Genomic DNA, 27,176 nt, shown 5'->3' on the forward strand with positions numbered 1-27,176 from the left:
TAACAGGGACAGAATCCCAGCCTTCATGGAGCTCAGTGAGTGGAGACAGAAAATAGTCTTATAAATATGTTATCGTTTCTCCAATGAAATGTGCATGCAAGGGATGCCTGCCCTTTAAAAGAAAGGCCTGGGGAGAGGTGTTGCCGTGGACCCGAAGCAGTCTCTGAAAACTCTCCCACTGTGCCCAGACTGCAGGCTGACCGGCTCCTGATCCTGAGCAGTTTCGGTGGCTGGTCTTACAGGCCGCCAAGCAGGTCAAGGCGCCCGCGGCATGACTGCTCGCAATGGCCCGCCCCCCGGGGGCCGGCAGCGGCCGAGGGTGGCTTGCGTGCTGCTTGCTGCATGTTTGCTGCATGTTTGCTCCTTGCTGGGCCCGTGGCCCTGGGCTCTTCACTCTCCACTCCCCACCCCCGCACTCCCCAACCCGCGGAGCACCCCCTGCCCTTCCCCCGTCTCTGAGTCCCGCCTCCCCAAGCTCCTCCCCCACCGCAGCCCGCGAGAGATGGCTGGTGACCACCCCCGCACCCCGCCCCGCGCGCTTCACGCTGGTCTCGGTCCTCCGCGCAGGGAAAGAGCCAGGATGAAGCGCCCCGCTCGCAGCGGGAGAGGACGCCATGCGTGCCCGTCCCGGGCGGGGGCTCACCTCGTCCGGTCCCCGCAGGGCAGGAGAGGCACGAAGCCCGGCAGGGAGCCCGAGAGTCGCGCCTTCGGCGATGGCGGTGACCTCTGGACCCAGAGGCGGCGCGGGGTCAGCAGCGCCCACTCCTGGCTAAAGCGCTGGGCCTAGGACCAGCCATACGCTGAGCCAGACACTGGCCTTGTCACTCAGGCTGACATCCCGCGACTAATGAGGAAACGCCAGGCGACCTGGCAACTCTAATGAAGCAGCCCATCTGCGTGCAGCCACCCTGACCCTGGTGTCCCTGTTTGCAGGGGGAAACTTTACCCCCCATTCTGCCGCCTGAAGCAAAGTCCCCAGCTCAGTGTAGCTCCCTCCTGTGAGCTTCCCCCAAGGGTCAGCTCAGCTGAAGCCCAGCGGGGTCACTGGGCTGCTGTCAACGTCCCAGTGGTCTAGTCTACCCCGGGGGCTCTTCAGCCTGCAGTCTTTGGTCCCAGCTCCACAGACAAACACACCACTGGTCTCTGGATCCCTCTCAGGTACGCCCACAGTGAGGTCCCCGGTGTAGCCCCCGAAATCAAGCTACCGGTGCAGCCTCGTGGGGCTGTGAGAAGCACATCTGTGTGCTCATCCCGCAGTGCAGGAGGCCTCCTTGCTGGGCCCGGGCCACTCCGGGCACACTGGGGCCTCTCTCTGGGCTGCCAGCGGGGCCCAATGGCTGCCGCCACATTCTCAGGCTGTAGCCCCACTGTCCTCGTCCCATCAGCTGACTCTGTCACCTTTGAAACTACCCTGTGTCCTGTGTTTGGCTTTCCCATCCCTTCACAGTTGCCACTGGCCATGTAGCAAGGGCCCTAGTCAAGGGCGAGCAGGGGCTACTCTTCGTTGCGGTGTGCAGGTTTCTCATTGCAGTGGCTTATCTCGTTGAGGAGCACGGGCCCTAGGCGCGTGGGCTTCAGTAGTTGTGGCACGCAGGCTCAGTAGTTGTGGTGCACGGGCTTAGTTGCTCCACGGCATGTGGGATCTTCCCAGACCAGGGCTCGAACCCATGTCCCCTGCATTGGCAGGCGGATTCTTAACCCACTGCACCATGGTATGGCCAGGAGGTGGGAAGGCCTCAAAGATTTCCACTCTGCCCTACTCACCTCCTCCCTCCTCTCTGCCAGCCAACCTTTCCCTAGTAAAGGTCAGGATGATAAGGGATTATGTAGGCCTATTTAGAAAGTTCAAGATTCTGCTCTGACCATCCCTGAGTGGGAATGGCCAAAACGGGGTCTGGGGGCTTAAACTTAATTCTGGCTCAGCCCCCTGGAGCCTCTTGGTGATTGGCAGGACTCTACACCACGAAGGCAGGGACCACGTGGCTGAGTGCCCTCGTGGTGGCCCTCACAGGCCAAGGTGTAAAAATGCCCTGATCCCACTCACACCTGACCTCACCTGGATGGAAGGCCTGGGTGATCGGAGGAAAGGCAAAGTCACAGAAATGTGACGCACTGACTTTATGGCCAGGGATAGAGGGCAGTGCTCTGACTCCGGGGGAGGGAGCACCTTAGACCCCAGGAGTTGTGGGGGGCGGGGGGTCCAGGCATTCTGCTTTTTGTCCCCTCAGTGTAGCACTACCGCTTGAATCCAACAGCGGGGGCAGCCGGCACCCTGACCTGCAGCTGGTCCATCATCACCATCCCACATGCTCATGCGGCTGTGGGCAGGTCCTGGACTCTCTTGCTGGGTCTCAGGCCACCAGCAGCAGCTCCAACACATACACACCTCATTCCAATCGGACTGCTACAAAGTCTTGGGCTTCTCCTGATGCCCAAGGGCCACCTATGGCAATAGAAGCTGCAACTACCCAGTGACATCACCTGTGGTTTAACCACATCAGGCAGTTCATTTCTATAAACAGCTTTATTGATTAGAATTCACATGCCATACACTTCAACCATTTAAAACGTACAATTCATTGGTTTACAATATATTTTCAGAGTTGTGCAACCAACACCACATCAAGTTTAGAACATTTTCATCACCCCATAAAGAAACCCCCTACCCTTTAGCAGTACCCACTACCCCCTTCTGCAGGCCCTGGCAACCACTAATCTACTTTCTGCCTCTATGGATTTGCCTATTCTGGACATTTCATATAAATAGAATCATGCACTGTGTGATCTTTTGGGTCTGGCTTCTTCCAGCATCATGTTTTCAAGGTTCATACGGATTGTAGCACATATCAGTACACTTCAATGCTTTTTATTGCCGAATAATATTCCATTGTATATTCTCATAAATTCTAATGTATCCACTGTATTGAGATATCACATTTTGTTTATCCATTCATGAGTTGGTGGGCATTTGGATGTTTTCTCACTTCTTGGCTATTAAGAATAATGCTAGGGCTTCCCTGGTGGCGCAGTGGTTGAGAGTCCGCCTGCCGATGCAGGGGACACGGGTTCGTGCCCCGGTCTGGGAAGATCCCACATGCCGCGGAGCGGCTGGGCCCGTGAGCCATGGCCGCTGAGCCTGCGCATCCGGAGCCTGCGCTCCGCAACGGGAGAGGCCACAACAGTGAGAGGCCCGCGTACTGCAAAAAAAAAAAAAAAAAAAAAAAAGAATAATGCTGCTATAAACAATCACATACACGTTTTTGTGTAGACACGTTTTCACTTCTCTTGGGCATATACCTAGGGGTGGAATTGCTGGGTCATATGGTTACTCTATGTTTAACCTTTTGAAGAACTGCCAGACTTTCCAAAGTTACTGCATCATTTTACATTCCCACCAGCACTGTATGAGGGCTCCAATTTCTCCACGCCCTCACAACAGTTACCTATCTTTTTTGACTATGGCCATCCTAGTAGGTGTGAGGTGGTATCTCATGATACCACTGATTTGCATTTCCCTAGTGACTAACAATGTTGAGCATCTTTTTGTGTGCTTATCAGCCATTTGTATATCTTTATTGTAGAAGTGTCTGTTCATCCTCTGCTCATTTTCTAATTGTCTTTTTTTTTTTTTGCAGTACGCGGGCCTCTCACTGTCGTGGCCTCTCCCGTTGCGGAGCACAGGCTCTGGATGCGCAGGCTCAGTGGCCATGGCTTACGGGCCTAGCCGCTCCACGGCATGTGGGATCTTCCCAGACCGGGGCACGAACCCGTGTCCCCTGCATCGGCAGGCGGACTCTCAACCACTGTGCCACCAGGGAAGCCCTCTAATTGTCTTTTTATTACTGAGTTTGTGAAAATTAATACAGGGAAACCTCATTTAAAATGGAGTTGGGGGCTTCCCTGGTGGCGCAGTGGTTGGGAATCTGCCTGCCGATGCAGGGGACACGGGTTCGAGCCCCGGTCTGGGAAGATCCCACATGCCGCGGAGCAACTAGGCCCGTGAGCCACAACTACTGAGCCTGTGCGTCTGGAGCCTGCACTCCGCAACGAGAGGCCGGGACAGTGACAGGCCCGCGCACCGCGATGAAGAGTGGCCCCCGCTCGCTGCAACTAGAGAAAGCCCTCGCACAGAAATGAAGACCCAACACAGCCAAAAATTAATTGATTAATTAATTAATTAAAAAAAATAAAATGGAGTTGGGAGGCCAGCAGAGGGAGCTCCCAGGCAGGTACCCTTTTTTATTTTTATTTTTATTTATTTTTGGCTGCGTTGGGTCTTCGCTGCTGTGTGTGGGTTTTCTCTATGCTGTGTGTGGGTTTTCTCTAGTCGCGGTAAGCAGGGGCTACTCTTCGTTACGGTGCACGGGCTTCTTATTGCAGTGGCTTCTCTTGTTGTGGAGCACGGGCTTCAGTAGTTGTGGCGCATGGGCATAGTTGCTCCGCAGTAGGTGCGATCTTCCCGGACCAGGGCTCAAACCCGTGTCCTCTGCATTGGCAAGCTGATTCTTAACCACTGCGCCACCAGGGAAGCCCAGGCAGGTACCTCTCGACTGTCAATTACAGACCTAAGGAGAAGGATCACCAACAGGAAAGAGATTCACTGCATTTCTTACAGGAAAGTGATGGCCCCAGCTGCCAGGCCAACGAGAACCTGTCATCACCCTGAACTCTCATTTTCCTCCAATTGACTTTTCTTCAAAACAACCCCTCCTAACTTCCTCCCTTTTCTCTATAAAATAGAGAAAAATGGTAAAATAACTGGCTGTTTTATTTTTTAGGTTAGCAAGTTGAAAGTATTCTTTATATATTCTAGACACAAGACCCTTATCAGATCTATGACTTGCAAGATTTTTTCTCTCATTCTGTGGGGTGGCTTTTCACTTTCTTCATTGTATCCTCTGAAACACAAAAGTTTTTAATTTTGGTGAAGTCCAATTTATATATTTTTTTCTTTTGTCACTTGTGCTTTTGTCCCTAAATTACTTCATGAAGGATAGCAGCCACCTGACCTCAACACCAGCCCTGGGGGGTTAGGAAGAAATTTCCTTTATGTTGGAGCCATTTCCCTTTGGGTACCTGTCACAGTACTGCAGCCCATACTAAGACAGAGGCTCCTTTGGTAAAGAGTTTTGGTAATGTTTCTCTTTGCATGAAAATGTCTTTAGTCTATCCTCAGCCCTGAAATAAAGTTTGCTGAGTATCCAATTCTGATTTGGATTTTATTATTTACCTGAAAATATCCGTTTTGCTCTTCATTGGTAGATGACCTTTTTCTTTTTCTTTTTTTTTTCTTGGCCGCCCTACGCAGCTTGTGGGATCTTAGTTCCCTGATCAAGGATGGAACCCGGGCCCCAGCAGTGAAAGCATCCTAACCACTGGACTGCCAGGGAATTCCCATGTAGGTGATCTTTTTATCTCCACCCTTGAATTTGCAGAACTTGGGCACGAATACAAACGGATGCCAATAATATGTGTCTAAACATTTGAAATTTATAAATCAAAGTACTTTAATGATTTCATTGTTAAAGTTTAATTACATCTTATTTTATACAAATAAAACTATTCACAATCTAACGTTCAATAGATACCAAGTTACCAATGTAAAGAGTCAGTGTTATGCTGCACTCCTGTTATATCTAGACCTATAAATACATACATTTCAGAGTGATATGAATTGTTTAATGTTGCAAAATGTCCCTCAGCCACCTTGTGCAGCTGCTATGATACTGCACACACTTCATGAGCACCTGGACCACGAAATGGGACAGGAAGAGAAATAAGAAGGTAGATGTTTGCCACAGTGCTTGGCAATGAAAAAATCAGTTACATGATGCCTCTAAAAGGAAGCATTTTGTTAATAATTTATCTTTTCCTTGTCTAAGCACTTCTGCCTCTCAACTCCTTCCCACAACTCCTTCCCACAGTATTATCTCTGATTTCTCCGTGCTATTGAAACCAAGTCCCCCTAAAACCGAGTTCCCTTACTGAGTTCATGATTCATCTCTCCACCCAAAACTTTATTCCCTTTCTTGTTCCCTCTGACCTCAATCCTGTGCTAACTGAGCACTAATCAACCAGAGTCAGGTGACTAAGATGGCTGCTGTTGATAACATCGCTAATGTACTAAAATTGCCTTGTAGACATCATCGTTAATGTACAAACTCTGGTTGTTTCTCCAGGGCAAGATGAGCTCACAGACCCCCCCCCCCCAGCCATGGACCGCCTGGCCTGAGAATGTAAACCAGAGACAGCCTGAGACCTGAAACTAGATTCAGAAATGTCACAAAACGATGATGAATCTCAGCCTCTTTCTTTGTTCCCCTTTTTAAAAAATCCCCTAACTCAAAGATCAAGTTGGTCGGAGGCTTATCTGAGCTGGTCTGAGTGGATCTGAGGCTTGTCTCCCACTCCTTTGCTTGGTGTTCTATAAACACCTGCTGTCAGAGTCTGGCTTTCTGCGCGGGTTACAACTGCACGTTGCCCTGACGGCTGACTTCAGGTCACAGGTGTATCCGCCCAGCTCTAGCGAGCTCCAGTCTACCCGTCCTCAGCAAGTTTGGCTTTCCATGCCCCACAGCCACTGCCTCCAGCTGCGAGTCCGGGACCCAGCTGTGGCTCGAGGCGCAGTCACCCGGGTGCGGGGACGACCCGCTTGCCCCGCACCCAGACACACGCCGTTTCCCGGAAACGGCGGGAAGGGCCAAAGGCTCAGGGCATTGCCGGGGCCTGAAGAACAAAGGCGGCGCAGGCCGGCGGACAGTTCCGCCAGGAGCCCCGCGGGCCAGCACCCCGGGCCTGCTTACTCGAGAGGCCTCCCGGCGGTCCCTCCCGACCACGAGGGCGTCCCGGCCGGCCCCGAGCGGTCACACCCCGGGCTCGGGCTGCGGCGCACGGTCCACGCGTGTTTCCACCCCCACGGCTCGGCCGGCCCGGAGGGTCTGCTCTCAGGTCTTCAGGGATACTTCCTACGGCTTGGGGTCCGCCAAAGGCGGCGCGGACCGGGGGACGGACCTGAATCTGAACCTCCACCCTTCGTCCCCGCCCCGGCCCCTCCTCCTGGACGCCGGTGCCCCTCCCCGCGCCCCCTGTCCCCGCCCCCTGACCTTCTCCTAAACCTCAGGCCCATCGCCCCGGCCACTTCCGCCGCCCGGCTGATCTCGCGAGACCTGCGAGATCTCGCGATGCTGGCCCGTGGGCGGGGCGGGCCCTGACTGGCGCGGCCGGGGGGCGGCTCCGCGGGGCGGGCGGCCGGAGCGACCTGTCGTCACGCAAGAGCTATGGCCGCCTTGCGGGCCCTGCAGTCCAGCGTCCGCGCCCTGCTGTGCACTTGGCCCGGCTGCCCCGCGCCGCGCTCCTTCGCCTCGAGTGAGTGCGGGGCCGAGGGGTGCGGGCCCGCGGTGGGAGTCCTCCGGGCCCTCATCGCAGGGCCGGACCCCTCCCAGTACCTGCTGCCTGAGCTCGCGGAGCCCTGGGGTCACTAGCGTCTCAACTCCGAGGACTCGGGACGGAGTGCCAAGACCTCTGGCCATTTCAGCGTTCGGTGTGAAAGTCCTCAGACTTTAAGAGAACGTGCGGTTAGCGCCTCTGCAATTGGAAAGGGTCGCACGTGCTGTCCTGCAGTGCCTCCTGCCCAGGCCTCCCCATGTCCACTGCTTCTCCCCGGGTGTGTCCTTCAGGTTCTGCCCCACCCCCGCCAGCCGGGCGCCCCTCCTCCTCTCTCCTGAGCGCACTCGCCACCCCCCCACCCCCCCACCCGCATTTCGCAGGAACTCTTGGCCATGTTGATGTCGCTGGAAAAGAATCTCTGCGGCCTCTGCCTTCACCTGTGTGTCCACTTGACCTAGCTACCAAGTCGTGTGGGTTTTACCTGAGTTCTCTTTGACCACCCGCTTCTACATCCTGGCCTGTACCCAGCTACCATTCCTGGTCTTGTATGTGACAGGCATGCTGCCTTTACACGTGTGATTTCAGTCACGTCCCACAAGCGCATGGGATAGGTACCGCGATCCCTGATTCCCCATTCAAGGAAGCCACCACCTTGGCTAACCTTCTTCTCCAGGTCATTGCTGGCCCCAGCTCTGAGCGGGCTGCCCCCGCCCATGCCCTGGCACTTGCCCTTTGCCTGTGTGCCTCCCACCAGACTGTCCACCCAGCAGGGCTGGAACTCTGTTCTGTTTGCAGCTTAATTGCCCTCACCTAGTTGGCATTTGTTTAAAGAAGGCGTCTCCTCATTCCTTGTTTCTACAGGATCCCAGGCTGTCTCTAGTGCGTGTCCTGGGAAGCGCCGACCAAGGCATTCAGGAGAAGGAAGGCTGCTCTTCATTGCTGGGGTTTTTTTAACTTAAGGAAGTGTTCCAACATCCGTGAAAGCAGAGAGCACTGTAAAAGCCACCCATGCTGCCGCAAGCTGCATGATGCAGCCACCAGGGACTGAGCAGGGGCCCTCAGGGGTCCTGTCAGGGTCACTCTGTCCACTGACGGGTGCATCCCCCCAGTTTGGTGTCTCCGTGAGTGGACATCCCCTTTTCCCCTCTCCCCCCAGGCGCAGCCTCTGAATACATCATCACAGCCAAGAAGGGGAAGAACAGCAACGTGGGGTTGGTCCAGCTGAACCGCCCCAAGGCACTCAACGCGCTCTGCGATGGCCTGATCATGGAGCTCAACCAGGCGCTGCAGGCCTTCGAGGAGGACCCGGCTGTGGGGGCCATCGTCCTCACGGGCGGGGAGAAGGCATTTGCAGGTGAGGCGGGCAGTGTGGTGGCAGGCTGCCCTGGTGTGCGGTCGCACCCGTGGCATGAGGCAGGCAGCCTTACACCTCCGTGAATGCATCAGGAAGGTTCTGCGACTCGGGGGTTTATTTACGTAAAGCGGACCAAACCCCAGGCTGCTTGGAGGGGCCCCTCTGACGTTTAACGTTGAGTGTGCTCCGCCAGCACAACCAGTGTGTTCAGGGGCAGTCACGTCTCGGGTGCGAGTGACTAGTGAGTGAGCCCCGCCTCTTCCGAGTCCCCCTCCGCTCTGTTTCCCGTCCACATCCCTCTGCATCACCTCCATCAGCTCGTATCACAGCGTATTGCACTGTCTCCCCCTGCCCAGCTGTGTGTCCACGTGGCCATCCCCTGCAACCCTCGGTGCCTGCTGGCGGGGCACACTCAGTAGCTACCTGTTGGTGTGGGGTCTCTGCTCTGGTAACCGGGACCTCATTTCCACCACAGCTGGAGCCGACATCAAGGAAATGCAGAATCTAACGTTCCAGGGCTGCTACTCCAACAAGTTCCTGAGCCACTGGGACCTACTCTCTCGGGTCAAGAAGCCGGTCATAGCTGCTGTCAATGGCTACGCCGTGAGTGCCCGCCCATGCCACCTCCTTGCGCTCAGAACACCTGAAGGAATTGTACTTGTGTGTGTGCAGTAGAACTGGTTTTTATTTGGGGGAGACTTGAGTCTCGGTCCTAGGCTCGCAGGCCTTTTCTGAGCAGTGATCCTGAAGAGCCAAGAACTGCAAAGGGAGGAGGTGCTTCAGCATCTGCTGTGTTAGTGGAGATTCAGCTGTTGGGCTTCAGATTCCTTTGTTAGTAACGTCCCCCCAGTCCTGAGGTTCCCCGGGGGTGCTCTTCCCCCACTGCAAGGTTAAGGGCACACGTGTTGGCTCTCTGTGCAGTTTTGATGACTTTCCAACCTACACTGCCCTGTAAACTAACCTCTTTCACTACTGTTGAAAGTTCTGCCTGCCCTGTTTGGTCCATCGGGGTCTCCTATAGGCTCCTGGACAGCTCAGAGGCTCTGGGACTGGTTGTGGCCTGTAGAGAAGCCAGGAGGGTGTTTGAACTCACGATTCCTTAGTAAAGCTCCCTTAGGGTCAGCGGGTCAGCGGGCAGAGGTTATGGCCGTCGGTTCTCCCCCTCCTGGCTGCCTTCGAGCCCCCACGGCAGAGAGTGGAGTGGCCACGAGAGACACTGTAGGACCTGCAAAGCCACAGGCATTTGCTGTCTGGCCCTTTACAGAAAGTTTGCTGGCATCAACTGTGTAGGTAATTTGTGGGAACAGTTAACTAACTTTGCATCTCTGTTAATCTTTGCTGTACCCTAGACTGTGTTTCACTTCAATAGAAAATTCAAGTAAGCAAACAGAGTGATTTTTGACTGGGTTCCTCCGTGGTACCTCGTGTTGTTTTGCAGCTTGGTGGTGGCTGTGAACTTGCTATGATGTGTGACATCATTTATGCTGGAGAGAAAGCCCAGTTTGGGCAGCCAGAGATCCTAATAGGAACCATCCCAGGTAAGGACTGATGGTAGCTTTGGCATCGTCCGCAATCTGCCCACGTCTCGGGGGCATCTGGGCTGTTCCAGTGTCAGACAAAAGTACGTGGGGCTGTCACGTGAGCCTGGACGGTGGCTGCCTGTCTGCACACTAAGGTCACGTGGGCACAGCAGCGCTGCGAGTGGCTTGGGGGCCTCGGAGCTGTGCCGGCTCCTCTGGAGTGGCCGGGTCCCTTGTCCGACACGAATAGGAAAGGCTGGCCACACGGTGGATTCTCACCGCAGTGAGTCTTGCTCATGAGCCACATCTGCGCTGGATCTTTATTGGTCAGCAGCTCAGAGAAAAGAACACGGTGACCACGGGCCAACACTGTGAGCTCATGTTTCGGTGGCCAGAGCGAGTCCCATGGCCTCACCCAGGTTCAGAGCAGGGAATCAGATCCCCTGTGGGCAGGGCGACAGGAACAGTGGGCCAACAGTGACACCTCTGCCCCTCGGTCCACCTGACGAGGACTCCGGGCTGTGTCTCCACAGGGTCTCTGCCCTGAGTGTAGAGCGTGGAGCCCAGGGCCTCTCCCGAGCCAGCTGGGCTGGGCAGGGAGCAGCCGTGGGGTCAGGAGAGGGTGTCTGGGGTCAGCTGAGGTGACCACCAGGGCCTTCCCATCCCAGTGCCTGAGGGCTCCACTGCGTTGAGGCAGTGTCCAAGCCTGCTGGACTGTGGGTGCCCCCCTCAGGTGGCCCCTTGGCTCGGTCTGGCAGCCCTGGGGTTCACCGTGGGCGGATGACTGGGCAGACCACTCTCTTTGCGGCTAGAGGCCGTGGAGTGAGCAGGAGGGGGCGGGGAGCGGGACCCGGGGAGGCGGAACCCGGAAGAGAGGAGCATGTTGGGAGCCCTGGGAGGCGGGCGCCCTCGCGTCGTCCCGCACCTGGAGTAGAGCGAGCCGCGCTCAGAGGCTGCCCCGCAGCTGCCCTCCGGGTTGGGTCGGGTCAGGGTCTGGGGCCCTGGGCTGCGAGCTCCTTGTGTCTGTCCGTCGTCTGACTTCTGCTTGAGAGGTACTGGTGCAGGGAACCCAGGGCACCAGGCGGGGGGACCCGAGTGTGGAAAGGAGCCTCCCCCGGCTTTCCCACCTGCTGGACGCCTGGGTTCTGCCCACCCACCCCACCCAAGGGGCCCATCTTCAGCCCTGGGGCACTTGGGGACAGCACGTCTGTGCATCCTGGCGGCAGAGCCATCCGTGCCTAGCAGCCCTCTGCCCTGCAGGTGCAGGGGGCACCCAGAGACTAACCCGTGCCGTCGGAAAGTCACTGGCCATGGAGATGGTCCTCACTGGTGACCGGATCTCGGCCCAGGATGCCAAGCAAGCAGGTATGGGCCACAGCCTCCCGTGGAGCTGCCCCCTCAGGAAGCTGGGTGGAGGGGGAGGGCTGCGTCCAGGGGCTCCCACCGGTGATCAGCACAGAGCTTTCCCGTGTCCTGGGAGCCCGGGAGACTCACTGCCTTTGTTTTTTTATTTGAAATACCACATGCTCAAAGGAGTAACTGAGACATGCATGCAGGCTAAAGAGCAATAGTGAAACCGCCCCGCTTCCCAGGGCCAACATCAGCAACAGGGTCTCCGAGACCCTCCTCAGGCATGCCCTCTCCTGGACCCTCAGTGACTTGTGACTGTAAGAGCCCAGTGACTGCAGCAGCCAAGGGTGGCAGCCCCACCAGGGGACACCGTGGACCCTTTCCTGTGTCCCTGCTGCCTTGTCGGCACCCAGAGGCCTGTGCTGTGGCTTAGAGAAAGAGAACCAGCTGCTTCCACGTGTTGTTTACCTTTTTGTGTTTTAGGTCTTGTAAGCAAAATTTTTCCTGTTGAGACACTGGTGGAAGAAGCCATAAAGTGTGCAGAAAAAATTGCCAGCAACTCTAAAATTGTAACAGCGATGGCCAAAGAATCAGTGAATGCAGGTAGGGAGGAGAGTGGAGAAGGCCGCACAGTAGTTGTGAGGCTTGACAATTTGGGGTCAGAATTATGCATCTTAACCGGTCTGGACAAAAACTGTTAGGGTTCTTGGTATTTCGATTTTGGCTCTTCGTAGAGTTCTGGTTTCTAGTTGCTCGCTCACAAATTCTGTTGAAATGGCCTGAGCTCCCCTTGGAAGCGGGACCCGAGAACAGGGCCAGCCTAGGGGACAGGCGGCAGGGGGCTGGCGCTGGCGTGCAGGGGAAGCCCCGGAAGGGTCACCTGGGGAACCTGGGAGGAAGAGGCTCCTCTCGGCCGGCAGCTCCGCCCATCTGTCGGGGATGAGCTGGGGGCAGAGAGCATGCTCCCGGCTGCCGCTGTGGACTGGGCGTCCTCTCTCTGCTGGCAGAGCAGCTCTGACCGCCCCTCCTCGGAATTGCTTGAGTGTTAACATGGCGATTTGTTCTCACCGTTGGAGTGAGGCTGTCCCTTTGCTCCATGTCGCCTGTCAAGAGGACGGTGAGCTGGGACAGCCGTGTGTGCCCGCGGCGAGCCGCTCTGCCCCCCGTCTCTGCTCACCGGCCTCCCTGGCCCCCGGCCAGAGCGTTCACACAGGCACGAGCGTGTGGAGCATGCAGCAAAGGAGGGGACATGCCACAAGGCCCAAGGCACCTGTCACCTTGGCTGGGCGCTGGCCGCGGGGACCCAGCTACAGGTGCCGCCAAGGAAATGCTTCTGCGAGCCTCGCACCTGCATCACCTCCACTGCAAAGATGGCCTGGAACTCACTCTGTTCTGCACAGAGTTCTGTTTTCTGGGTGTTGTCCTTAATTACTTGTCGTGCTTTTTGAGTTCAGTGTCATGGGCTTCCTCAGCCCTCTCGTGACTGGACAGTTTGCCGTCCCACCTTCGATCCAGGTCCCCGTGCAGGACACTGGGAGGCCGGGAGCAGTATTCACTGGACGTCTCAGCTGGGGTGGTGCATTTGAGCAGGGAGGCTGTACTTGAAACGTCGTTGGTGAAGTCAAAGTCCACATCAGTCCCCGAGGGTGTTTCCTGCCTCCACAAAAACGTTCTGCGTTCCCACATCTGGCATCTCAGTTCCTAACTTCAGGGTTTTCTTTTTCAGCTTTTGAAATGACATTAACAGAGGGCATTAAGTTGGAGAAGAAACTCTTCTATTCAACTTTTGCTACCGTAAGTAAGCCTCGTTCACGTGGAGAATCACACACGGTCCAGCCATAGACGTTCCTGGCATTTCCTTATAGGCTTTATCACTAAATACCATTTCTCTTTGGTCAGAACTCTTAGCTTCCCCTGTAGCTGGATCACATGTGTTCTATCACTGAGCATTGATTTTTTTCAAATAAGTACAGTTTGTGGAAGTTCAAAAGTATAGAAACTTACACAGGGTTATTTCCTATTACAAAAGATCTTACAAATTGCACCCTTAAACAGCAACTCCTGTATTTAAAATGCAATCCATTTACTCATGATTTTCCTAGATTGTTCCAGTTACTTGGAATGGGGCTCGAATGTATTATAATACTGTAATCGGAAGCCTTGGAGCATTATTTTCTAGGATATCTGCCAGTAACTCAAAGGAAATCATTCTCTTAATAGTTATTAAAACTGATCTTTTATTATCAGAAAGTCACATCTAGGTATTTTATAAAAGAAAGATTAAAAATGGCTTTAGCTCTTGAGGAAGTGCAGGTGCGTGTGTGCACATGTGTGTGATTGCATGTATGTGTGCATGTGTGCACACAGAGGAAGGTATGCAGAGGTAGAGCTTGGATTTTCGTGTCCTGCTTCCTGACCCTCAGGACACCACCTGACCTAGAGCACAACTGAATCCAGGTCATGATTTGGTGAATGACCCCAGTACATGCATCTGAGGTTCTCTGTAGATGGGAGTTTATTCGACTCATAGGTTAGTGGTTCCTGAATGACCATCACAAAGGTGGGGCGGGGGCGTTTAAGGGAAAAATACCCATTCCCAGGCCACCCCTGGGAATTGGGATCATTCCCAGTTTTTGAGGCGATCGCGCCACAGAACCCGGTGAGTGGACGGCCGAAGGCAGCGAGCAGCCCTGACACAGGCAGCGCCGCGCACCTGGACTCCATGCAGAGTGCCCGTGCACCTCTGCCTTTCCCCTTCTCTCACCAGGAAGACCGGAAAGAAGGGATGTCCGCGTTTGTGGAGAAGAGAAAGGCCAAGTTCAGAGACCAGTAGGAGCTGTGGCTGCCTCAGCCCCTCGAGCTGAGGAGGAGAGACACGGCCTGTCAGCTTCAGAAGCAAATAAATCCTTCTCTATCAAACGCAGTGTCAGTGACACGCCAGCTTCTCTCCAGCTGTGAGGGGCCCTGGGGGCTGTGTGGGCTCTCGCCCCACCGAGCAGCAGGTGGCCTTCACCCGGCTCTCGTGAGGACCCCCAGCTTGGTCGCGGTGTCGTTTGCAGCTGGTGGACGTGGCCGCTCAGAGGGATGGCCTCACTGCTGGGCCTTTGAAGAGACTTGCTCTTGACTAAATGACAAACTTCAGGTCACATTATGCCTTTCTTTTAGTTATCGCTAGATTTGAATGTTCTGTCACTTTTTTAAAACTTTTGTTTGTCATTCTCAGTAACAACATTCAAACAGAACAAGGTTCTTAAAATAAGGCACCCACATCCCACCCCGAGGGTAAGCACTGTTCACAGGTTTGTGGCTTTCAGGATGTCTTTCTGTGCCCACGTGCGTGAACACACGCTCTGGTGTGAAATTCCATTTTCTTTGCACAAAAATGGTTCTCCATGTACACGTTTCTGCAAGGTGCACTGATCACCTTCTGCTTCTGTCACACAAATGCACCCTATTTTGTGTGACTAGCATTTTTTTTCATTTTACCCTTTTTTTTTTTTTTTTTTTTCTTTTTTTGCGGTATGCGGGCCTCTCACTGTTGTGGCCTCTCCCGTTGCGGAGCACAGGCTCCGGATGCGCAGGCCCAGCGGCCATGGCTCACGGGCCCAGCCGCTCCGCGGCATATGGGATCCTCCCAGACCGGGGCACGAACCCGTATCCCCTGCATCGGCAGGCGGACTCTCAACCACTGCGCCACCAGGGAGGCCCCATTTTACCCATTTTTAAATGCACATTTTAGCAGCCTTCAGTGTATTCACAGTGTTCTTCATCTCCAGACTGTTTCATCTCCCCAGACAGAAGCCTTACGCCTTCAACACTAGCTCCCTACTCCAGCCCCCGGCCCTGGGGACCTCTGTTCCACTTTCTTTCTGTCACTGGATTTAATATACTATTTCCAAGGTCCATCAGGTTGTGGCACTAACAGTTTCATTTCGTTTCGTTTCATGGCTGAATACTGTTCCTACGAGTGTTCTTTTCAGCGGCCCTGAAATACTTCATGACGTGTGTACGTTGTAATCTGTTTATTCACGTGGTGTTGGATGTTTAGATCATGTCCAGGTTCTTGTTTCAGAGCCGTCGTGGCGACGGTGCAGCGAACGTTCGCTGCACAAATCCTTGCATTTCAGCTCAAGTGCGTCTGGAAGGGAAGGGCTGCACTGTGGGGCTGGGCTGCTGGGGGCCGAGGCTCCCAGATTGGTGTGAGGACTGCTTGTGTCGGAATCCCTGGGGCGTCGGTTTAAAATGCGTGTTCCCAGACCTGGCACAGGATTAGTGCCCTTTGCTGTGGGAGGACGTAGAGTTTACACACCAAGGTTCCTCTGGTGGCCTCGTCCCCGGGAGGGCCAGCTGCGTCCCCCGGGTCACCGTGCAGTGTCAGGCACCTTGCAGGACCCTGGGTGAATGAGTGACCGAGGTACTGGGAAACACCTCTGCCCCGACCAAACGTCTGCTGTTTAATCCTCAGGTCACAGGCCAGCTTGGAACTCGAAACCCTCCATTTTACACTAGATTCTCGAGCAGGTGTCCAGGGGGAGAGTCGTATGAGTCCTGGAGCACGGGATGAAGGCCCTTGTCCTCCTGCTGCCTGGGAGGGCTGCACAGGTGAAGAGGGCAGTTGCTGGCCTGGGTCAGGGCCCCCCAGCCTCAGAATGTCCTCAGACCCTCCAAGGTGAGGCCAGAACAGCTGCACCTCTGGGAGCAGACGCTGGCACCGTGAGCATCCCCCTGGCTCCTGGTGTGGTGCCCATGGCAACGCAGCTGCAGGTGAACAGACGGCCAGGTGAGCGGTGAGCTCTGCTGACTTCGTTGTGCCCCCACCCCCACCCCATCAGTCTTGCTCTGCAGAGAGAGGCTCAGCTGTCGGCATGATGGGTGCCACTCAGAGCCCAGGGCAGAGCTCTGCCTAAGCAAGTGCTCCATGGTGAGACGTGCACCTGCCTGTCCTGGGAATCGGGCCTCAGAGCCCTCTTCCAGGAGCCGCCACCCAGCGAAGACCTGAGCACCTGGTACAGGCGTTTCCTCCACCTTGTCCTGCAGCCAGTCGTGGGCAGGCAGCCTGTTGACCAGCCTGCCCAGCAGAGGTTTCTGCATGTGGGATTGCAGTCATGGCCTTGGGCAGGGCTGGGCCCAGAGTGTGTACCCTCCCCCCACCCAGGACCCACGCTGAACACCCAAGAGAGACCCACCTGCATCTGAGGAAGAGCTGAGATGGCCGGTGGAGCTCTGGCCGCCCAGCGCCTTCGATGACTCGCCCTTGTGCTCTGGTCATATTTGCACATCTGGGGGCGGGGGCCCAAAAAGAATTGCTCTGCTGACCGTCTGCCCGGGGGGATTAGCTCTGCAGTCTCCTCCCAGGCCCTGTCATTCTGCAGTGTGTACCGTGGTTGGGAGTTTGAGAAGGGCGCAGTGGTTCTGTTACGGGACAAGACCCTCCCCAGACAGCAGACACTGAGTTCTGATGGAGTCGCCCATGAACGGTGGGCAAGGGAGTAGGTACAAGGGGACCATGAGATCAGGCTCTCCCCTGGGGTCAGGAAGGCCGGGCCCAGCCAGGCAGTCTTCATGGCAGTAGAGGTGGGAACCCCATTTATTAAAGCTGTGTAACCGGGGTTTGTACTAGTGACATACCATCTAGAATGAACAAGTAGAGGTATGTGCAGGAGGAAACCTTCAAGTTGGGATCAAGTCCGTGCATTAGTGTAATCTTTCACATGCGTTGGGCGGTGACCTTCATAACCGATTCCGAGCAACGGAGACCCGAGTGCTGGCGGGCCAGTTGTGAGGGCCCGTCTGAGACTCGCAGGTACCCTTGTCTCAGTGTCTCAGCCGGAAGCAGAGAAAGGGCCCGACGTGGAACGCGCACATGAGAGTGTGTGTGTCTCAAAGGTCTGCACGCATAGGGTCGTTTGGGTTCCAGACCGTGGCAGGGACGGGGCCCCACCCCCAGGCCCAGGGAACAGGATCTTCTCAGGCTGTGTGGTGGCCCCGGGCTTGGGGGAGACTGGGGACCGTCCAGTGGTGTGACTGTGTGCTTTGCTGTGGGTGACGGGGTTAAAGACAGACCCCAGCAGAACTTCAAGGACCACAAGCCCCAGAGAGCCCTCCACTCCCTCTTGAGTTAATTGACCTCTGGCCCCCTATTGTTTTGGGGTTTTGATTTGTTTCTGAAGCTGAGACCTTTCATTCTCATCTATCCGTATAAAATTGGCTTTTCCCTCTTATATTCCTACTAAAAAGATAAGCTTCAGGGAATGTTAACTTCAAGTCTCTCCACTCAGGTTTTGGAGTAGAAACTGCTCACACTGGGTGGAATTGGCCACTGTGGGCGGCCTGAGTGTGGGCCCTGCTGACCACCTCCCCGGGCAGCTTCCTTGACCAGCGAGGCTCCCCAGGGCCGGGCAGTGGACGTGGGTTGTCTGTTGACTTCAGGTTCTCTGCCATCTTCCACGTACAGAACTTCCGCAGGAGCTGCCAGGCCTCCGGGCGTGTCACTGCAGGGCTGAGGGTCCATTTGGGAATGAGGTGGAAGGGGGCGGGCTCCGAGGGGAGAGAGCCTGGCCTGTCCCGGCTCTGGCTTGGGCTGTTTCCTGTGGCACAGACAGCAGTAAGTACTCGGGTGGCCAGCAGGCATACCGGGCAGCCCTGTAAGGAGGGCCAGAGCCTGGAGGGCTGAGAACCAGCTGGCCTGAGTGAGAGCCCGTCTGCAGGCTGGGCAGCGAAGTTAGATTTGGGGTTCTTAAGCGGAGGTATGATCCGGCCGGTGCAGGCACGGGCATCTGCACTGGGGTCTGCACTCAAGCCTGCACGTGTGGAGCAGGGTAGAGAGAGAGCAGACACAGGGTTGAAGGCCAAGGGCAGTGTCAGCAGGGCTTTTGGTGACATCTCGGCAGGGCACAGGAGCCACCTGCATTAGTCAGCTACTGCTGCATATTAAATTATCCCTAAACTCGGTGGCATACCGGAGCAATCATCAGTTCTCCTTTCTCAGTTTGTATGGGTCAGGAATCCAGACAGGCCACCATGGGTCAGCTTGTCTCTGCTCCACAAAGTCTGGGGCCTCAGCTGGAGCCCCGCCTGAGCAATCGCTCCCTGGCCTGGTGGCTGATGCGGCATCACTGGGCTGAGCTGGGGCTGTGGGCTGAATGCCCACAGGAGGGCTCACCACGTTCATTCCCTCGGCTTCCTGCCAGTACCGTGTGTGCATTCCCAGTGGCAGAAGTTCACAAAAAACAAATAAAACCAACAAGTTACTTAGGTAGAGATTAGTAAAAGTGTATTGTGCGCACACCAGAAAGACAGTTTGCAAACCAGGAGTACTCAAACCAAAACATGGGATGAGGCTCAGAGGATGTTGTTACAAAGTGGCGTATATAGTGTGAGGGCAATGATTCTTTATAGTGATTGGTTACAGATTTGAATTTTCTTAAAGAGAGTTGTCTAGTGGTTACCTCATGCCAGTTGGGGGAACTGTTTAAGTTTTGCTTATGATTTTCAGAGGCATAAGCAAGAACTGTCCCAGGTCAAGTTGACCTTTCTTGTCCTGCAAAATAAATTAAATTGTGCTTGTCTAACTGGTTTTGTCTCCTCGGGAGAAAATCGGTTGCATTTGATTATAACACCAGGGCAAGTGTTCTGAAGAGAGAATCAAAAGGAAGCCATACTGCCCTTTTTTTTTTTTTTTTTTGTGGCTGTGTTGGGTCTTCGTTGCTGTGCGTGGGCTTTCTCTAGTTGCGGTGAGCGGGGGCTACTCTTCATTGCGGTGCCTGGGCTTCTCATTGCAGCGGCTTCTCTTGTTGCGGAGCACAGGCTCTAGGCGTGCGGGCTTCAGTAGTTGTGGCGCACAGGCTTAGTTGCTCCGTGGCATGTGGGATCTTCCTGGACCGGGGCTCGAACCCGTGTCCCCTGCATTGGCAGGTGGATTCTTAACCACTGTGCCACCAGGGAAGTCCCACCATACTGGCTTTTATGACCTGCCCCCAGAAGCCAGGCAGCAGCATGTGCAGCATTCTATTGGAGGCAGTTACAAAGGTCCACCTGGTTCAAGGAAGGGGACAAACCCGCCTCAGAGGAGGCGCGTCACTCACTGTGGTGTGTCAGATACAACATGGCGGCGGTGCTGCCATTTTGGGAAAACACAATCATACCTGTCGACTGAAATAAATGCACAACCTAAAAGTGGAGAATTATGCTTTATTCGGCAGACTTGCTGAGGACTTAAGCTCAGGATACAGCCTCTCAGCTCTCAGGGACTGTTCCGAAGAGGTAAGGGAGTGTAAGCAGATAGGGCAGGGGGGTCCCCGGAGAAAGAGAACCAGGAATGGCTTTCTGAACATATGAGAACCCGTTTTGGCCTACGCCATTTTGTGATCTAAGCCTGGCCCCGGTGCTTGCCCTTGAACAGGTCTCAGTAATCAGTGATGTTAAACAGGAACACAGGGACAGAGAAAAGGCAGTGATAAAAGCACAGTCCTAGTTCCTCCTCAAGGGATAAACATAATAATATACCTTGAGTTGTGCAGGAACTAAGGTCCCTACCCAGGTGGAGGGTGGAATGGTGATGTTGACCGTCCTGACTTAAATCAACAAAGACTTGACGCTGTCGACCTGACCTTTGCCCCAATTTTATGCTAAATTCTCTGCTCAAGCCCCTTCCTGAATATGCATATGCCCTTAGCTTAAAACTAACCCAGTTTTGGGCTTCCCTGGTGGCGCAGCGGCTGAGTCTGCCTGCTGGTGCAGGGGACAGGGGTTCGTGCCCCGGTCCGGGAAGGTCCCACATGCCGCGGAGCAACTGAGCCTGTGCGCCACAACTACTGAGCCTGCGCTCTGGAGCCCGTGCTCCGCAACGAGAAGCCACCGCAATGAGGAGTGGCCCCCGCTCGCTGCAACTGGAGAGAGCCCATCTGCAGCAACGAAGACCCAACGCAGCCAAAAATAAATAAAAATAAAATTTAAAAAAAAATTCCCCAGTTTTGCTGGTGGGGAGACACTGCTTTGGGAAAGATCCTCGGTGTTCTCCTTACTTGCTGTGATAAATTCTTCCTTCTCCCGATCTTTGCTGGCTTGGCTGTGTCTTTCGGCTCGACACCCACCGAGAGGTGAACCCAGTTTTCGGGTAACGGGAGGAGCCAGTATGTACAGGAGTTTTTGCAAGCAAAACAAAACAAAAAACCAGGTAGTCCGAACAGCAAAATATTACTGCTAATTAAAGAAAACCAGACATCTCAAGTTAATGAATTTAGTGCTTTCCTATGTATGGGAAGATGCAAGATGTATGGGGGTCCTTGAAATCATTCCTTTTATATGCACCTCAGCTGGCCAGCTGAAGGTGATCCCTCCCCCCCAAAATTAATACACCTAGTGTTGGGGGGCGTGGGGGTGGGGATGGGGGGGTCCTGTGAAACTCAGGTCGCTGGGGCCCCTACGGGGAGTCAGAGCACTGCTTCCCTGGGCAGGGGTGCGGCACCCTAGCCAGGTACCTGAGGGGTCTCAGCAGGCTGGAAGACAGCGCAGGGGTGCTCGCAGCACACCCGCTTGGCCCAGAAGTCGCACCCACCTGCCCTCAGGGTCCTTCCAGTGTGAACAGCGTTGGGTGAAGGAGTAAGTCCTCCCTGTGCCGCCACCCAGCCCTCCCCACCCCAGGGCACCACGGACCCTGCGGGCTGGAGGGGCTGGGGGACGAGTCCCCAAGGCCTGGGGGTGGAATGGGGGCTGGAGAGGAGGCCTTCTTGCACGGAGGGCGCTGGAGAGGTCCTGGACCCGGCCGGGAAAGGGAGGCCTCGAAAGACGGCGCCGGCGGGGCTGGGCTGGGCTGGGGTCGACCCCGCCCCGAGGCGGCCCACGCAACACCAAGTCCTCCGCACTCCGGGGGAACCCTCCCTTCAAGCCACGCCCATCTCCCGCCGGGCCCCGCCCCTATATGCCCCCCGCCCCCTCCGGCCCCTCTCCCCTCCAGGATCCGCCCCACACGCGGCCCCGCCCTCCCCGGCCCCGTCCCTCGTGGCCGCCCCGCCCTCTCAGGCCCAGCCAGCAGGGCGGTGCTGAAGGGCGTCCCCGCGCTGCCGCGCCCGAGCTGCTCTACGCCCTGGCGCGGATGGGGCACGGAGATGAGATCGGTGAGGGCGGCGGGGGCAGAACTTCTGGGAGATCCACCCCCCGGGGACAGAAGTCGGGCGGGGCCCCTGGTCCTGGGTGGGAGCACTGCTTTGACCGCCCTCGCGCCCTCAAGGAAACTGAGGCCTGACTGGGCGGTCACGAGGACGATGGCCCTTGGTCCGAGAGGGGCTGTGTCCGGCAGATCCGGTTCCTCCCCCAGCCCGGGTGTGCGGGGCCCCGGGCGGCCAAGTCCACGCCCCGCCTCAGGCCCTGTGTGCCGCTCCTACTCCAGCCTTCACCCCACACGGCCCCCAAGGGGCCACCACCGCCTGCGCCTGGGCTGTCCTTGACGTTTGCAGCGGTTTCTCTTTTATTGAGGCTGTGAGCCTGGACCGGGCTGCGTGGCCGGACGCTGGGCGGGACTCCGGGCAGCGTTCGGGCGACACCTGCAGTTCCTCCGACGCCTGATGCTCCCTCTCCTCCCTTCTCTCGGACGGGAAGGGAGGGGCAGTGGGCGCGTCCTAACGCATCTGACCGGCGACCCTGGGTCTGCGGCCAAGCCCGCGGTGGGAGGGTTCGCTGCGCGGACCCACCGCGGATATCTAACCCTGCTGTCTGTTCAGTTCTTGAGGACGTGAACTTCCCCACCACCTCCATCTGCAGGTGTGGCCCAGAGGAGATCCCTGCCTACGGTGAGCCCCACCTTCTGCAGGCCGGGGTGGGGAGGGTGGACTGTCATCCGGCCCCTGGGCTGTCCAGGTGCTGCAGCTGTGCTTCTACCCCCACCAATTCCTCAGTAACCCACCAGTGACCCAGGAAATCTCAGTGCCAGGACCCTCAAGATTCTCCCTGCAGCCCCCAGCCCCCAGAAGTGAGCCTGGGCCTCCTGCCCCATCTCACACACCACTTGGTGTCTTCTTACAAATGGGGAAACTAAGGCCTGGCACCGTCTCGGCTGGCTGAGCAGCGGTTCCCGGCCCAGGTCAGGTGTTCAGCCTTTACTCTGCTCTAGAATCCCACCACTCGTGACCTGGCCTCAAAGGTTCCAGGTGTCCGCACACTCCGTCTCTTAAGACCCTTTCATCCCCCCAGGGGCCAGTGGGAGGTGAGGCTGGGAGCGCCCTGGAGCCAGGTCCAGGAGGTACCAGTAAGAGAGGGGTTAGCAGTCCTGAGGGTAACGGGGGGCATGCGCTGGGCTTGGGCTGAGCCTGGATGCCTCCACCCCCAGCAATGCTGTGAGGCAGGACCACGACTCTCCCTGCAGAGTTCAGGCCACTAAAGGCACAGAGGTGTGAAATGTGGGGTAAACGCAGCCCCCTGGACAGGGCGCTCCCGACCTGGCAGCCCAGGCTTCCGCCCCTGCTCAGGGAGCTGAGCCCGCTGTGCCTCAGTTTACACCTTGGGCCACGTAACCCGAGGTGCTCTCCTCCCTTTCCGCAGGGTGGGCCACGGAAAGGCCCACATGGTGGAAGAGAAGGAGGCCTAAGTAAGTCACGGTGCAGCCCCCAGAAGTGACACACACACCCTGGCAAACAAGCAGTTAGCATTCAGCGTCCAATATGCAGAAAAGTCTAACCTTGTTGAAACGAGGGAAAAAAGGCAGAAGGAAATGCACTCCCACAGTAGCAGGGTTTCCTTTACGTGGTAAGATTACAGCCGGTTCTTTTTCTTCGTGGGCTTCTGCATTTCCTGGTTTTGTACAATGAGCACGCATTAGTTTAACAATCAGAAACCAACTTTCGGGAGAGCAGGGGCCCTTGGAGCCAAGTGGGGCAGGTCTGGGGGCAGCCTGGGGCCAGAGGGGCCTTCTTCCAGACCCCACTGTCCTCGTCACAAGGAGGTCATCTCCAGGGCCTTCTGGGTTCAAGGAGGTGGCCCAGGTGCCCCTCCTGGTGGACGAGTGTTTGGGGGTCACCACCAACAACCCGTGTGGTAGAGTGAAGGGGGATGGGCAGGGCCAAGACAGTGGCAGGTACCGTGGCCAGGGCGGGGAGACACCAATGTGACCTCAATAAGTGTCACCCCACGGGCAGCAGGTGGCCAGGCAGGAGAGGGCTGCGTCTGAGGCCGGCACTCTGCCCTCAGGCCTGGGCATCCCTCAGCACCTGGAGGCTGTGCTGCAGCTACTACCACTGGACAGCTACGTGGAGAGCCCGGTAAGGCTGCTCTGCGCCTCAGTTTACCCTTTGCCAGAACTCGGGGGGCCACTTGCCTTGGGTAGGGGGGAGGACCCGTGTCCCCAAAGACCCCTGAGCCTGATCAGAGGAGCCCTGAACTGTCACCCAACAAAGGGTCCTGGAGGCACCCAGGGCAGGAGCAGTGGGCCACAGAGCTGACCCCCTCTGTCTCCAGGCTGTGGTCATGGAGCTGGTGCCCAGCAATAGGGAGAGGGGCCTGCAGACCCCAGTGTAGACAAGCTACCAGTCCATCCTCTCCAGGGCCGGCTGTGCGGTGAGCCTGAGATCCCCACCAGGAAAGGGGTCAGGGATCCTCTGTGCCTCCTTGGAGTCCCGAGAGAAGTGAAAGACAGGCCCCCCCCGAACCCTGCACCATGGTTGTGCGAGCTTCTACCCGGGGGTATGGCCACCCCTTGCCCCGGCCTCCCCGCTCCCTTCCAGGACCCTGACCTATCTCTCCCTGGGGGTCCTCACCCACCCCAGCCTGTCTGAGCAGAGCCAGGGGAAAGCGGGGACCCCCTGGCCCCTGTCTGTGGTCAGAGGCCTGGCCTGATGCTGCCTGTCACCACCCCCCCACCCTTCAAGGGGCCGGGCCTGTCCTCCCAGGACCACCCACCAGCAGGTCTTGGGCAGGACCTTCCTGAAGAGAGGACCTGGGGCTCTTGTCCTGGACAGCAGCCCCACCCCAACCCCCAGGGCAGCTCAGACGATTCAAGGGCCCCAGGCAGGTGGCCACCACAGCCCCCTGTGCACCTGTCCGCCCAGCCCTCGCAGGTCAGGAGCCCAGCGTCCTGGGGACCCCAGCCTGGAGAATCTGCTGATGCCCCACTGGGCCTGGGGCCCTCAACCGTCCCCCCTTGCCTTCCAGAGGCCCCTGGCCACAATAGAGAGATTTGAGTTTTATGAGCGGACCAGAAAAGCTTTTGTTTTGTTTTGTTTTGTTTTGTTTGCGGTACACGGGCCTCTCACTGTTGTGGCCTCTCCCGTTGTGGAGCACAGGCTCCGGACGCGCAGGCTCAGCGGCCATGGCTCACGGGCCCAGCTGCTCTGCGGCATGTGGGATCTTCCCGGACTGGGGCACGAACCCGTGTCCCCTGCATCGGCAGGCGGACTCTCAACCACTGCGCCACCAGGGAAGCCCCAGAAAGGCTTTTGCTGTTGTGACAACTGGGTGAGCTCTGGCTGGACCCGCTGGGTCCACTGGGTCCACTGGGTCCTGCTGGGTCTGGGCCAAGCCTGGGGCCCTACCCCTTCCCGCTGCAGAGCCCTCCCCACCCTCTGCTCAGCCCCTGCCCCTGGGGGGTACTAGATGCCCCACGGGGAATGGCAGAGCCGAGGGCTTTGCTGCAAGTGCACAGGGTGGGTGGCAGCGCAGGGCTCTGGGCACCCCAGTCCTCTCCATCCCAGCTCGGCACTCAGCCTGCTCCTTATGCAGGGGGGCGGCCCTCTACGGAAGCCTCATCCTCGAGAAGGGGTGCTGGCCCCCGACGCCCTGTTCCAGGCCTGTTGAAGACCACCCGCCCAGAGAGGGATCTGGAACCCTGAGCCCGACGCCGCCACCAGCAGGCGTGTCCAGCGGCAGATGAACTGGCCTGGCCCTGCTCGGCAGCGCTCAAAGCTCACCCAGCCAGGGGCTCCGGGGGCCCAGCGTGTCCTGGGTGGGCCTCTGCTGACCAGGGCTGGCGTTATCCCAGTTCAGGAAAATGATGGAAAAGTGCAGTGACTTGCCAGCAAATAGTCCAAAGGTTTAAACAGGAGCTCCATCTTCACTCACAAAGGCCTGTTTGGTGCTGAGTACAACAGCGGCTGTGGGCTCCCCGGAGGGCAGGCCCCACCCACTCTCCGTGAACCCTCAGGTGGGAAGTAAGGCCTCCCTCCTCCCGATGGGTTTGGGTCACCTGACTTGGCAAGTCCTTGGGTTTGGGACGAGAGTTCACACAGGTCGAGACCCTCGCGTGGGGAGATCGCACAGAGGGCCTGGGCAGGGGCCTGGGGGCCTGGGTGGGGGGCCTGGGTGATGCAGCACACGGCAGGGGGCCTGGAGGTGGATACATCAGATACCCAGGCAGCTCTGAGTTGGCTGCAGTCACTAAGGTGGCCCTTGAAGAGGGGGCCGGGGCTGTTCCTTCAGCCCCAGAGGCAGGAGGGCAGGTGGCAGAGGTTGGTCTGGAGCTGACCACACCGTCAGCTGGGGTGGGGGGCGCTGGGCCCCGTGCCTGTGTTCCCTCGCTCTGGTGGTTGAGCACCTGCTGAATACACATGAGCGCGAGTGGGTCTGGGGAGGGCCGGGGCGGCAGGTAGAGGACAGGAGGACGCGAGGCGCCCAGGCAAAGGGGGCCTGCAAAGTTGCGACGGCTTCCCGGCACATTCTCAAACTGGGTCTCCCTGGGTGGGCGGGGTTCCCACCGGCCATTGTCCCTCCCTGAGGGCGCTCTCCCTGCTCTTCCAGACCTTCTCACAGCACGTGGGCGTGGGAGCTGGGATGACCAGGGATCCCCAGGGCTCGGGGGAGGCTCCCATGGTTACGACCAGAGGCTGGTGGGCCTGGAAGGCAGACAGGTCCACTGGGCGGAGGTCTGGGGCTCAGCCTGGGGAAGGGACCACATTCTGGGCCCGCCACTGCCGGGGCTAATCTCAGACCCCTGACCCCACGGCCAGCCGCTTCCAGCCACACACGGGCCTCTCTTGAAACAGCTTTATTGAGGTTGAATTGACACGCAGTAAGTAAGCTGTTCACGTTTAAAGCATTCAGTTAAATTCGTTTGGGTGTTGGACCAGCACCTCCATCCCCCGCTTCTGCCCTGCTGGTCTGCCCCCCTCCCTGCTGGTCAGTGTGCACTTTGCAGAACTCTGTGTAAGTGGAAGGCTGTGCATGCCCTCTGCGTGCTCACGGTGGGGTGGGGTGTGTGTGTTTGCCTGTGCTGTGTGTGTCGATGATTCCACTTTGCTGCAGAGCGGGATTCTGCTGTGCACGCGCTGCTGTGTTCCATCCAGGCAGCTCTTGGGGGGCACCGGGTTGCTTTCAGCTCTTGGCTATTGCAGATAAGCTTGCTGTGAACGTGCCGCACAAGTCTGCGTGGACACGAGCCTTCATTTCTGGAGTAAACACCCTCTGGTCAAGGCTCGGCCGTAGGGCGTGTGTATGTGTGACTTTGTAAGGAACTCCCAAACCGTTTCCAAAGCAGCTGAGCTGGTTTACATCCCCAGCCCTGGGAATGTGCATTCCAGCCCCTGGCCCTCATCCTGGCTGCCGGTCTTTCCTGTGAGCCGCTCTAAGGGGACTGTAGCGGTGAG

General features: G+C 57.0%; 2 protein-coding genes across 2 annotated transcripts; both read left to right on the top strand.

Annotated features, from left to right (window-relative positions):
• Positions 1-7,228: 7,228 nt before the first annotated feature.
• On the top strand, positions 7,229-15,515 carry ECHS1 (enoyl-CoA hydratase, short chain 1). The gene is made up of 8 exons (XM_060098349.1): positions 7,229-7,365; positions 8,543-8,740; positions 9,216-9,343; positions 10,179-10,278; positions 11,521-11,625; positions 12,094-12,213; positions 13,337-13,404; positions 14,378-15,515. The coding sequence occupies exons 1-8, from the start codon at positions 7,278-7,280 to the stop codon at positions 14,441-14,443; spliced, it is 873 nt and encodes a 290-aa protein (XP_059954332.1). The 5' UTR covers positions 7,229-7,277; the 3' UTR covers positions 14,444-15,515.
• Positions 15,516-21,314: 5,799 nt separating this feature from the next.
• FUOM (fucose mutarotase) lies at positions 21,315-25,794 on the top strand. The gene is made up of 5 exons (XM_060089654.1): positions 21,315-21,452; positions 21,566-21,725; positions 22,329-22,397; positions 23,791-23,861; positions 25,318-25,794. Exons 1-5 carry the CDS (start codon positions 21,315-21,317, stop codon positions 25,390-25,392), a joined length of 513 nt encoding a protein of 170 aa, XP_059945637.1. The 3' UTR covers positions 25,393-25,794.
• The last annotated feature ends 1,382 nt before the right edge of the window (positions 25,795-27,176 follow it).

This window comes from Mesoplodon densirostris, chromosome 1 (assembly GCF_025265405.1).
Source record: "Mesoplodon densirostris isolate mMesDen1 chromosome 1, mMesDen1 primary haplotype, whole genome shotgun sequence".
Lineage (NCBI taxonomy): Eukaryota > Metazoa > Chordata > Mammalia > Artiodactyla > Ziphiidae > Mesoplodon > Mesoplodon densirostris.